Source organism: Manacus candei, unplaced genomic scaffold (assembly GCF_025592945.1).
Source record: "Manacus candei isolate 608988 ecotype Guabito, Panama unplaced genomic scaffold, ASM2559294v1 h1tg000023l, whole genome shotgun sequence".
Classification (NCBI taxonomy): Eukaryota; Metazoa; Chordata; class Aves; order Passeriformes; family Pipridae; genus Manacus; species Manacus candei.
In genome coordinates, this window is record NW_026138071.1 from 15,260,065 (window position 1) to 15,272,949 (window position 12,885).

At 35.5% G+C, this 12,885-nt stretch overlaps 2 protein-coding genes across 4 annotated transcripts in view; both read right to left on the bottom strand.

Moving 5' to 3' along the window:
- Window positions 1-801, bottom strand: part of TTN (titin) — a 241,215-nt gene extending 240,414 nt beyond the window's left edge. For 2 of the 3 annotated variants that reach the window (XM_051787288.1, XM_051787287.1), the window contains exon 1: window positions 589-792. The gene's annotated coding sequence lies outside the window, so the exon portion shown is untranslated. Of the gene's footprint in view, window positions 1-588 lie in introns of all 3 variants that reach the window. The other variant, XM_051787289.1, reaches the window with a different exon arrangement.
- A 5,895-nt stretch (window positions 802-6,696) lies between these two features.
- CCDC141 (coiled-coil domain containing 141) overlaps window positions 6,697-12,885 on the bottom strand; it is an 84,641-nt gene continuing 78,452 nt past the window's right edge. Inside the window, exons 32-35 of the mRNA XM_051787291.1 lie at window positions 8,602-8,756; window positions 8,374-8,503; window positions 8,134-8,281; window positions 6,697-6,952 (exon numbers count right to left, since the gene is read on the bottom strand). Coding sequence (XP_051643251.1) covers window positions 6,829-6,952; window positions 8,134-8,281; window positions 8,374-8,503; window positions 8,602-8,756 — 557 coding nt within the window. The 3' untranslated portion in view covers window positions 6,697-6,828. The remainder of the gene's footprint in view (window positions 6,953-8,133; window positions 8,282-8,373; window positions 8,504-8,601; window positions 8,757-12,885) is intronic.

Genomic DNA, 12,885 nt, shown 5'->3' on the forward strand with positions numbered 1-12,885 from the left:
TGAGTTCACACAAAGTTTATCTCTTTCATTGTCTAGGCAAATTCTGGTGATGAAGATCTGATCTTATAAGGCTTCTTGTATAATTAGAATTGAAAGTATGTGTCTGAAATGTCATGTTCCAGAAATAACCTTTGCAGCTATGAATGACAGCAGACAAGTGTTCCAGAGCTGCCATGTAACCGATACCTTAGCAGTTGTTTCCCTTAAAAAGTCATCAGTGCTTAGCTGATACCATATGCATTTTATCAGAGCTATTCTGGGAGCTTCTCAGTTTATCTCTCAGTAGCATAACCTTGAACACTCCCAAGAGAAAGGAGTTTTTAAGTTAAGCACATGTTTCCATACACTTTTAAAACCTTAATTTATATAGTCTTTAACAATAAAATATACTGTAAAAAAAACCATTTTGCTGAGAGTTACCAAAGCTTACTCCAGTAATTTAAGATATAAACTTGACAGAGAATTTAAGTGCTCTGTCTATTCCTGAAACCTATACCCCCCGTGACCAAATTTATAAAAAATAGATTGTATCAGGATTATTAATGACCGATAAAACCTTTTTTACACCAGTAAAAACATGCTACTAACCTGATCTCTCAAAGTGCCTGCAAGAGTGGGCTAAGCCCAACGAAATCTTCTTGAACGACGTCCTTATCCCAAGTACGATTTTTTTAGACAATCCCAGCATGAGAATTGTAGAGCCTCTAATCATAAAAAACAAAACTACACGGTCTTGACAGTGTAGTTTTGTTTTTTTGCAATCCCTACACCCGAGGCGAGGCGGGGAATGCACGACTGCTCAGAAGTGCTAACATAGTTGTTTCACTTTATATACCCCAGCTCTGCTGACAGGTCTGCCTCATCATGTCAGTGCCAGTTCTGATTGGTTTCCTAAAAGAAAGTATCCTGTGAGAGGGGCTTCACTCTCTGTAACCATACACCACCTGTTGGTTTTGATTGACAATCCTAATTTTGGAGGCACAAAATGGATTCAACAAGGAAACCTCAGCCGTTCCAAAGCTTTTGATTTATAATTCAGTTTCATTTATAATGTGCAGTTTACAAGCCATTGCAAATTTCCTAAGTCACAATCTCAAGACAAAGAAAGTAATAAAGAAGCATTTTAGCAAAGCATATGAACAAGTCAGAAGTCATCATATCAGTGAGATTCAGCCTTACTTCCTTTCATTATAAAACACCCAAGAAGCTACCAAATGCATCTGTCAATCACCAGACTAAATAAGTATGCTGAGCTCAGATATGTGGCTGCAAACTATTAGAATACACTGTTTAAATTATTTTTCTTTGTAACTTTGAATTCTAAAATTGTATTTGGTAATGCATAGATTTGGCGTGGGGTTTTTTTTCCTTCACAAATTTTCTGTTGGATGGTCCAAGTAGTTAAGCCTAACAAACAGTAGCATACAATGTGCAGAAATACAAATGTGAAAGTAAAATTACAGAAAAATACTGTAATTTCTAAAAAATCCTGGATTTTAAATCCAACAGCTTTTTCTAGACCTGTATAGCCTTGTGAAGATGCCAGAGTTAGTCACCAATGGAATAGCACATCAGTTTGTGAACTTCCACTAGCCCAGCTTTGTCACTAATGTGCTAATTGTACCCTTGGAGTGGTTACTTCTGAAACAGACATCAGTCAGAAGACAACTCTTGTTTATGGCTGGAATGGGAGGTGTTTTACTGCAACATCACATCTGCCTGTTTCCATTCCTGCCTTCTTATTCAAAAATCTTTTTCCTACTCTATGAAGTAGAATATATGTAATGCATATCTAGAAAGCTCTAGACTACTTATGTGCTTAAAATCAAGCATATGCTTAGCTGGTTTGATAAGTGGAGGAGTTCAGTCTGATGTTACTAAGTTCTACATTGAAAAGGATCTCCCTGAGGATACCTAGAGAAGTAAACACAGACTGGAGTTTTGTACTATCAGCTGCACTTGTGTTTGAAAACAACCTGAAGGAAACCTCTTAGCAGGAGATCCAGAAAATGCCAAGGAGAAAGAGACTTCCAGCACTGCAAGAGAGTATGAACACTATAGTTTGCAGATCTGAAAGAAACAAGAAATTACATATTGCTGTGATCTCATAAAATAATCTCACAAATTTGATCTGCCCTTTAATTTATCCATCCCATAAGATGGTGACTTCATGGTTGTTCTTGGGATGCAGCAGTATTAACAGCAACACAAACTGGAGAAATAGTTTCTACATTGATACTACTTGGACTCTCAGAGAGGTTGAAAGTTTAAGTTCTATGGCTCAGTTGTAATGTTTTCTTGCAAATAGATATCAGAGAGCCTAATCACTCTGCACAAGACTCAGTATGATAGCAAATGCAACTCTACACAATAAGGGGCAGGTCAAGTTAGCTTCTACTAGAAGACATAAAATGTCCAAGGAAAGTTGTGTAAAGAGTATAAAATTTCTAAGTCTAAATAGAGACCTGCTAAAACAGATGGCTGTTTTTCCTCTGTATTTAAACACCTAAATAGTCAGTGAAAAATCAAACTTGGATTAAAAACACAGGTTAGTATTTGTGAACTTAAAAAATGCAGTCACCTTAATGACGATGTCCAAGTCAAACAAACAATGAAAAAGTTTATGAACATGTAATAATTTCTAAATGGAAGAAATGTACAAGCTGTCATTTATGAAGTTACGAGATGGTAAGAAGTTCAAATTTTTCTATTTCAATCAAGTCAACAATAACTGATAACAATAATAGAAAGTTACAAGGAAAAAATTTTGCTGCATTCAAATAAGTAAACCAAATATATTGTATTTTAAAAATTAAGTTCCTTTTTTATTTGAACTTTTACATTTGCTTTTATCTTTATTAGATCTATTTTCATTCCAACAAAAGTTCGTACCTTCTCAACTTTTTAGTCTGAATACAGAAATGATGGAATTGAAGAATGAAATATTTATCTTATGTCCTCAAGTAAATATGAATTATTAATAATGCATGCCTTCTGTTACATTTATATCACATGATTTCTACATGTTTAGTGTCCTATAGTGTATCCACAGTAAAAAAATGAAGGATGACTTCAGTCCTATTATTGTGTAGCAAAGACACTGCTGGTAAAAATGACATTGTTTTTTTCTCCAGGTAGAAACAAAAGTCAGATCCAGACAATGACAAAGACGTTTTTTTTTTTAGGTAGATATTTAAATTGGGGATAGTTATAAAAATTTCATAATTTGCTTCAGTCTGCTACTATTTGAAGTATGAACTATATATTGCCCAAGTTACTATAATATATGTACTACATTGTAGGCCACAACACATTTAAGAATTAGCATGTGATCTTCAACACAGTGAAACATTGTGGTGTGGATACCTGCAATCTCTCTGTATGTGATACACTTTGATTAATTCTAATCATCCTAATGACTTCATGAGTGGAGCTGCACAAAATAGGCCCGCATGAAGATGCTTTGAAAGCTGAAGACTAGTCAGCTGAAAGACAAAATTCATTCTTTTTTGAACACTGAAAGCTCTACTAAGTGTCTACATGTACTAAGTGCCACTTAGGCAAGTTATCAATGTGCTTTTTTCAGTGGAATCTCCTAATATATTTTTTTTAAAAATTCATAATCTTTCCTTCGTTATTTGTCAAACAGTAGTGGTGTACTACTACTACTAGTGTACTGTGCTCTAGCTGCATAGCCAATATAGCATAAACCCTGCTTTCTTTCCTGCTCCCTTAGTAAATTTACACATGCTAATTTACGAACAGTGAAAAAAGAATCAGTATCTTTACCATTTCCTTCTCTATTTACATTTTCCCTCACTTCCTTAATTCTTTGTCCTGTTCTTTCTTATACAATAACTATTATATCTCCTTTCATTTATTATTTTTATTTCACTCTGTCTTCCAACCAAATATACAGAAGCAAAGGAGTAATGAATTAAATAATTTGGTCACTGATGAGATGCTACCCTTAATCCTTAAAGAAGTGACAAAACAGAACCCAAAATGTACTTATTTACTATATCTTTGCTGAATTTACAGTTTTCCAAGTAAACTTTTGAAAAAAATACTACTTTCCCTCCTCCCGCACACTTTCTTTCTTTAAAATTAGAAATAACTAAAAAATTCTTAATTGTTAAAGAAATAAATCCTGACCTGAAATCAAAACAGATTTCCATCACCTCCATCAACTTCTCTTCCCCTGCAAATACAACAAGCTGTACTATGTAGCAACACCTTAGGAACCTTAAATAAAGGCTATAAATTGAATTATATTCACAAGAATGTCCACATATTTCTGCTGCAGCCAGTTCCTGAAAAGCTGTCACATTTTCAGATCCCAACAACTCTTATCTGAGCCATTGCAACTGCTTATGCAAGATATATTAATATTTTTCAATAAAAAATAAAACTTGTTTTCAAAAAAATGGCTACTAAAGAGGGCACTCTGAGTTGCTTCAAAAGCAGAAGAGATAAGTAAGGCAATAAGCATTTTTTGAAACTATTTTAGCTGTTTCATATGTGAAGAACTTACTGGAAACTGCACACTTTCAGGATCCTAATCACTAACTTCATGTAGATAGTTATCATCTCCTTGGAAACACCTAAGAAGGAGATTTACAGATGTCACTTTTCACAAGTTTTCCTTGTATATTATTTCTGTATATATCATCCTCACATATTTACATATGTAGAACAAGGAAAGGATAAAAATATTACTTGCTCAGCTCTTCATCTTAGAAAGCAGGGCCTTACTAAAAAACCTGGTCACTGAGTAAACAATATGTTCACTAACTGTTCCACTTCCTTCCACAAAACACTAATTAACATCATTGTACTGGGGACAAGTTTCATCTAACATCAAGACAGTCCTTAGCAGTTAATAGATATGTACATTCTGTCAATTTAGAAAAGCTTTTAATAAATTCACGGACACATATGGTTCATAAAATGAAAAGAAACAAACACACTTACCATTTTTGATAATGGATCCATTCCCTGGGAACACTTGGAACAATATTTGTTTTCCTCACTGGCAAAAGAGGGTTGCTGAATTTTTTATTTATTTATAAACATCACAGTCTGCTATTTTGTAAGAACATTATGGATAAGAACAGATATAAAGATTTCTGTCTTGCTCCATGTATTATTTAGAAAAGCATTAACACTTTTCTTTTTCCTAAGTAAAGTTGTGTTTTGTGAATCAACAGGAAAAAAGCCCACCTCAAATATTAAAGTTTTTCTCACAGACTAACAATCCAGAGGAAAAGAGAAAAAAACCCAATACATGATGAGCACCCAAGATCAGCAAGCATGGAATTCTACAGTTTTATTTCTAGAGAATGAATTTCTAAATAGGAAAATATGCCATACTAACAGATTCCAACAGAGGAAAGAACATTAATTTTAGGGTATTTATAATTTTTTTTTTGAGGGGGGAACAGAGGGCAGAAGTCATCTGATATTTACTTTATCAGTCCTCTGAATGTCAGTACAGTTAGAAACACAATATTTTTTGTGACATCTTTAAATCTCAATAATGTGCAAAGAAGGGGCTTAGTCAGGAAAGGTAATTGTATAGAATCCAGGAGAGGCTGGATACTTGTCTTCATTTCATTTTGGAAAAGACTGTTTGTGAGAGATACAGTGTAGTACACAGAGCAAGTACCTCGGTCCTCAGCTACTCTATTTATGTGCACATATACATAGCCTTGTGACTCTTCTGTGGGCAGGATGCCATTGACTTTTCCATAATGTCAAGCAAGTGATTTATGTGATCAGGTGAAGACATGTACATGATATTTTTTTCAGCTCATTTCCTCTCTGCTTGTACTTTAAACTGGAGATAAATTTAAGTTTCTACCATTGAACCTGCATATTGATGGAGAAAAAATATTTAATGTTTTGGTGATAAGATTTAAGCAATCCTCAAACATGTTATTTCAGTCCCAGTTTTGCACAAATGAAGCACAAAAGTGCTGCACTTCTGCTCTCTGTGAGAAGTGTGAGTGCATTGCTGTGGTATGCAAAGCTAGAGTAGGTCTAACCAATGTGCATATTAAGAATCACAGAATGTTGAACAACAGGGAGTTGCACAATACACATGTACCTGTAGCATTGGCCAAGCCACTCTGAGCCTGAACCAGAGGTCTGAGTAGAATGAATCATTTGCAAGGTAGGCCTTTGACAATTTGAATCAGAAGGCTCAAGCTGTAGAACTGTTATTCTCAAGTCTAACTAGATGTCCTGTTGGCTATTTTGGCAGCCAAACAGCCACTCAAAATGAGGAGTTTTCTGAACTACGTTTTTCAATGCTGCAAATGGATGACACGACAGAAGTCCACAAGAAGCTCTGCAGTGAATTGAAAAAGACACTTAAACTCTGAATTCAAGAGATGGAGACAAATATTTCATCATGCTAATGACTCTCCTACAGTCCAAAAGATTTAATTTCAGTTCAGAGGGTTTTTTATACCCTGAATTGGTGCTGTGGTTCTTGAAGAATCCTGTTATTGAAAAGTCGGCTAAACTGAAAATGACCAAGGATATATGTAATTTTAAAGGCTAATATTTCTTTTTTCTATCATTATCTTTTGTTAGATTTGTCTAACAAACCAAACCACAAAAAATTATAAATCACTGCCTAATAAAGGCTGTACACAAGTGAATTTTAGTAATGATTTATTTGTAAAGAAACAAAATACAAATTGTAACCTAAAAATACATTGGTTAGCACTCAAAGATTCATCTTCTCCTCACTCATGGCAGGATCTACTAATGGACACAGCAAACAACACGAACACCCTCAGGAATCAGACATCTTGCACTTCAGTCCATCTTCTGTTCCACTGCATCATGCAGAAGAAGGGGATCCTGTCTCAAATTGAAGCTAATCTCCTGTGGCCTCTCAAGTTCAAAACACACTCCTTGAAGCCAGAGTTTCTTTTTAAACCTGTGTGAAAAAGATCAGTTAATATTGCTTATGTTTTTAATGGTGGCATAGACAGTTCTCTGTGATCCTGAGACTGCACAAGATTAAAGATCAACTCAAGAGTGATTCCAGACAAAAAAAAAATATTTTAAATCTCCTCTTATTTACCAGAAGGCAGTTTAGTTAAAAGAACAGAAGATATGAGAAAAAAATTAGGATAAATTTGACCTTTTTGTATGGCCTACTGGTTCTAATCATACAGTTTCTATGTGTCTTAAGTAAATTTACCATGATCTTTCATGTCTTTTTTTTTTTTTTTTTTTTTGGTTTAGGAATACCTGGCATACCACAGCAATACAGAAAAAAAACACAACAAAAAAACTACAACAACAACAAGAACCCAAACAAAACCAACCAACCAAAACAAAATCAAACCCCTGAACAAAATACGTGAGATCAATGCTTCATCAGTTGGACACGAAGGAAAGTTTGCAGGCAGCTCAAGATGACACAAACAAAACTTTTGAATCGACATATGTAATAGTTTTCCTTTCTGATTTTGTGTTCTCTACATTTAGATAGACAAACCTCAGGAACTCAAAGACAAAATAACACTGCTCTTTCTTTTTTATCAGAGCCTAAATTGAGGAGGCAAGATTTCATCTTGTGCTAGAAGTCACAAGGACTGGTGACTTCATGTATCTCATTTATTTAATCTTCTGAAATTGCATAGTGGGAAGATTTGTTATCTTTATTCAATTAATGAACAATGATTGTTTCTGTGCTATTAGGACTACGGTTTATTCTTCTGAATAAAACTTGTCCAGTAGAAAATTTTACTTAGATGCTTATGTAGTTCCATCAATTTGAACTTCTGGAATATTTTGTATCTTTGAGCTCTTCACTCTTACAATAATATCTAGGTTAAGATCTAGGCCTAGATTTCAAGAAAATTATTTCACTAAATTTAAATACCTTGCATAGACTCAATTGTCTAGTGTATTACAAGGTCTTTCATCTAACAATTGCATATCTTTTGATAAAGAATTAAGTGAAAAAGGCAGTCACATATTATAGACTTCATTTCCATTATACCAAAATTCATAGGATTAGGAAGAGTGTTTGATTTGTGCTTTGTAAATTAAGGTCCTTACAGTTATTGCAGCAGCACAAGTTGTAGCACAGAGTAAGTTGCAAATTACTTTACTGGGAGATCATCTCTCTCACATTGTGTGTCATAGGCTGGTATGAGTTCAGTCGTGGTGACATTCTCTTCTTCTGCAAAGTCTCCATCTTTCCATTCTGGTTTAGCCTGAGTTACACTGGGAGTTTCTGGGGTTTTATTTTTCTCTGAAACAAAATATGTACATTAGTGGAAACGAGTTGCTCATTTAATAAGGCAACAAGGTGCTGAAAAGCATGCAGCTGGCAGGACAAATCACCTATCACGGTTACGAAAGCAGAGCAGTGTGCCTTTCCAACTTCATTGCTGGCAAGACAGACATATTTCCCAGTATCAGCAAGGACTACATTTCTTTTTAAAAGGTAATAGATATCTCCTAATTTCTCAATCTGTAAAACAAGAGAAGGCACATAGGAGATTATTAGTAGCATAAAGCAAAATAAATTACCTTTCTCCCAAGAAAAATTTCAAGAACCTTAGAACATACACTGATATCACCAGATACCACTTGGATATCATTCTTTGTCCAGCAGACATGTGGTTCAGGCTTTCCATGTATAGTGCAATGCAGAATTAAATCTTCTCCTTCTTGTAGAGTTCTATGTCCAAACTTTTGTATGAAGTTTGGCTGTTTTCCTTGTACTGAAAAAAAAAAAAATAAATTAAATCAATATTCACTTTATTTTAAAAGGCACAACTAAAGTAACTGAAAAATAAATCTATTCTCATAAAGTTCACCACATTGAAAGACAAAGAGAGCCTTTATTGATGCCTGGAACTCAGGACAACTTGTTTGCAAGACAGTAGGCAAATAATAGGCAGACACAATTTATCTATCTAATATAATGTTTGTTGGAAAATATGAATATTAAACACCCAAAAATTTCATGCATCAGCATAGTGATATTAGATTCATGGAAATGCTAAAGAATCATGTTCTTTGTGTAGGTAGTAGGCAAGTCTATGTGGATTATTATGTTTCAGTAAAGGTGGAAGAGTTAATACTCCACACAAATCTAAAGTGACAAAGTCATGAGAGCAAAATTTTGCATTTAGTGCATTGTTGTACGTCATGCTCTTTCTTCACTTCCCCCCCTATTATTTTAGTCAAAAAATTTTATTGAAAAATAAGAAAATTTATCTGTATTTGCAACAACATGAAGGTCAGAATGTGACGCCTCTACTACTTTGACCAAGATCATTAACTGGTCATTGGCCATCATTAACGCTGAAACCATGTACCAGATCATCCAATACAAATCTGATTCAGATCAAGGCAAATAATTGCTTTTCTACTGTAACACCCAAAGCACATGAGATTGATTTCGTGCTAGCTTCATGCCAGCTGTGGAAGGACAGATGGCATCTGAGCCAGTACAAGGCCTGAGCAACAAAAATTAACCCATCAAAATTGTTTGATGAAATTTCAGTGATCACCATCAGTTTGTACTGAATAAAAGCATTGCTCACTGTGACTTGTAACCTAATGAGTTGTAAAGTTAGACTTACTGAAACACTGTACTACTACCTGAAGTTCCACTTACACTCTACCTCCAGGGCCACAGTAAAAAAGAAAACAACCTCAGAATTCAAACTTAGTATTCTTGACACAGAGAATATAAAGCAACATGTTAACATACAGAAGAACACACAAAGACATACACTACAAAAAAAATGAACATTTTGTATTCCTATAACATAAAGCACGTGTCCTTCTTCCTTGTTAATATAAATTGTGGCATGTTTCCATAATATTTAACAAAAGTTATCACTGCCCTTCTCAGAAACAGAAAGTCACTGAAATGTGTGCTAAATGTTTGAAACTGCTATGCCAGCATTACTCCATCCACTGTTCTATGAAGAAATTTTTTTCTTAGTGCTATTATGAAACAAAAATCAGCATATCTCATGCAGGTGCCCATAAACTTCTAACCCCAAACATATTGAGCTCAAGGCTATTTTTGCCAGATGTGGGCCTGCTGGCATGGTGAGGCAGACATTTTGGGGCACTGTATTAAGTCTGCTGCTTAGGTGAGCTCTTACTTGCAATAAGCTTCCAAGCTTAGCTGCTTTTCTGTTTTTTTCCAGATACTACAGGATTGAAGCCACAATGAAAAGCAGAAGAACATAAGTTTTACTCTCCCATACTTGTGCTAACCTAAGGTCTGTATTAGCCAGTCCCAGCAGCTCAAATAACTCAGTTCTTAGCTGTTGAAAGTTAGCATGTCCAAGTTGCCACCACCCTTGCATTGCATGCACCTGAAGCACAGAAATTTGAGATCTGCAGCTTCCTTTCAAGCAAGAGAACCGAGCTTACACCCCTGTCTACTCTTTGCAGGCAGTTGGCAATAGGTCAAAAACAGAGCATGATTAGCTTATATTCCAGTGGAAAACATTAAGTGAGCATCAGCCACTCCTTGTGATAATTTTGGCTGGATTCCATTACTTGTGTGGTTTGCATTACCTTGTGAAGTCAGGTTGCGTCTCATATCAGGATGGTTTTTACCATTGAAAAAAATCTGGGTAGAATGGTGATAGTGATAATGATCAGAGCCCATCTTAACTTTATATCAATAAGGCACCAGAACATAAAAACTAAAATAACCATTTTCTAGAGAGCGAAGGGAAAAGTATGCGCAAATAAAACCATGAAGCGACAGTTTCTACAACTCTTTCAGACACGGGCTTGTACTCAACATGGAAACAAAGTCTGCTAAAAGAACAGTTCATTCTCTGACAGCAACCTTCAAAATAGAATGGATGGTTATACTACACCATGGTTTTCCCATGATATCATAACAAAGCCTCAGAATAACCTAAGACAACTCGTCAATTACAAATTATTTCTTGGCTGGACATCCCATGAATCCACAAAGGCTAGAAAGAACAGACCCTTTCCTGCATTTTGGGGAAAAAAAATAATCAGGTGCACAGTGCACAGTGCCATTCTTATGGCTTCAGACAATAAGTTTGTCAAATATTAAATATTACATGAGTTATTTGTAGGAACCAGTAGAGTTCTGCTGCAAATTGGGGAATCAGTACGGAAAACTAATCCACATGGAGCAATGCAAAAACTGCATGTGGAGAGATCACCTGAATCTGTCTTTATCACATAGATTTCACCCCTGCCCCAAGTCTCTCTCACACACACGTAGTACCAAGTCAAGCCAAATTGTTTTCAGCTGCCTTTATTTTTATTAATTTGCCTCAGAGTTATTCTTAATCATTTTTTTCTAGGCATGTAATTTCCAATCTCTGATGTCTTGAATTGTGATATTAGCAATTTTATCAACTTCCCCTGTCTTCTCTAAAAGTTTAGGCTAGGCAGATGCCCCCATGCTGCTCAGAGACTTTGGATTTTCTCAGTATGGCTCTAAATTAAGACATTGCACTTCATCATTTAGAGATTTTGTCTCAATCAAGCTCTTAACACAAACAGAAGGATCCTTTTATTAAGGAATATGCAGTGGGTCTCATGACCCAACTGATCTGAAGTATCCATAATTCAGAGCTCCAGTCTCCTTGAATACCATATGTAGCCTCTTTAAAGTCTTGGCAATAATTTTTAAAGACACAGTTCCTCTGGACCACAAAAGATAATACATACACAAAAATTAGTAGCTTACCCTAGAAAAGTCTCCAGAGAAAGGTCCAGAAGTAGGCATACCTTACCAGTCATTTGAGAGGAAGTCACCTTCTCCATTGCAGCTCCAGCCACATCTGATCCAAAGCGAACCACAGTAATGGCTTATCCTTCCTTTGCCTACTGACTCAAACCTGGGCCCTCAGACAGGCTGCTTCTCTTGAAAAATGAAAATAATTAATCCCTTTTCCCCTTCAAATTTACGCACCTTGTGCAAACACCCCTTCACACGACTCCACATCTTGTAGTCAGGCAGAATCTTTCACCACTTTCTTAATGGGTGTCTGCATATGTGGAAGGAGGAGGGGAGTGTAGCCTAGTTATATGCCTAATGTCTTTCTTGTGAGGATGGAGGGACCGAGATTTAAATCTGCTCTATAAAAGAGCAATCAGGAAGATGCAAACATTTTGGGGTCTTGAAGTAAATATGGGTTTGAAACTGTGACTGTGAAGAGGCGAAATTAGCACTCTAAAACAAGAAAGAACCAAGACAACATACCTACGTGTATTTCCTGCTTCTACATTGTGGTTAAAAGAAGGAGGAAGAGAAGCATGCATAACATGAACTAGAAAACAAACCACGAGGGGGGGAAGCATTATGTTAAAATTACTGCTGAAACAGAATGAGCGTTCTTTTCCTTCAGAGACTACATCACTGTCACTCTTTTTTTCTTTTTTTTTTTTTTTTTTTTTTTTTAGATTATCTGAACAGAAAACAGCAGGAATTTTCCAGGAAATTTTGTTTTGGTTATTCATTAGAGTCCTTAGATAAAGAGCATTTAAACCCAGAGTGCCAACACAGCAGTAATCAGTGTTGAGTACATCTTCGTTTACAAAGCAAAACATTAAAACCAGGAGACTTTCAGTGTCCTGCTGTGCCTCTTGTACCTCTAATCACTCTTTTTAAAATCTTGTTTCTTGCAGCAATTAAAAATGTGGCTGGTATCCACTCATCCATTAAAAATTGTCCATTTAAAACTATTCCTGTTTGAAAACAGATGTAATATCATACTCACAAAAATCAAATTTTGTTAATCTAAAATTCACAGAAATGTTAAAATTCTCAGAGAAAAGGTTTACCAAACAAGGGTATTATGTGCTTCTGCAATGAGTTATTAAGATCTA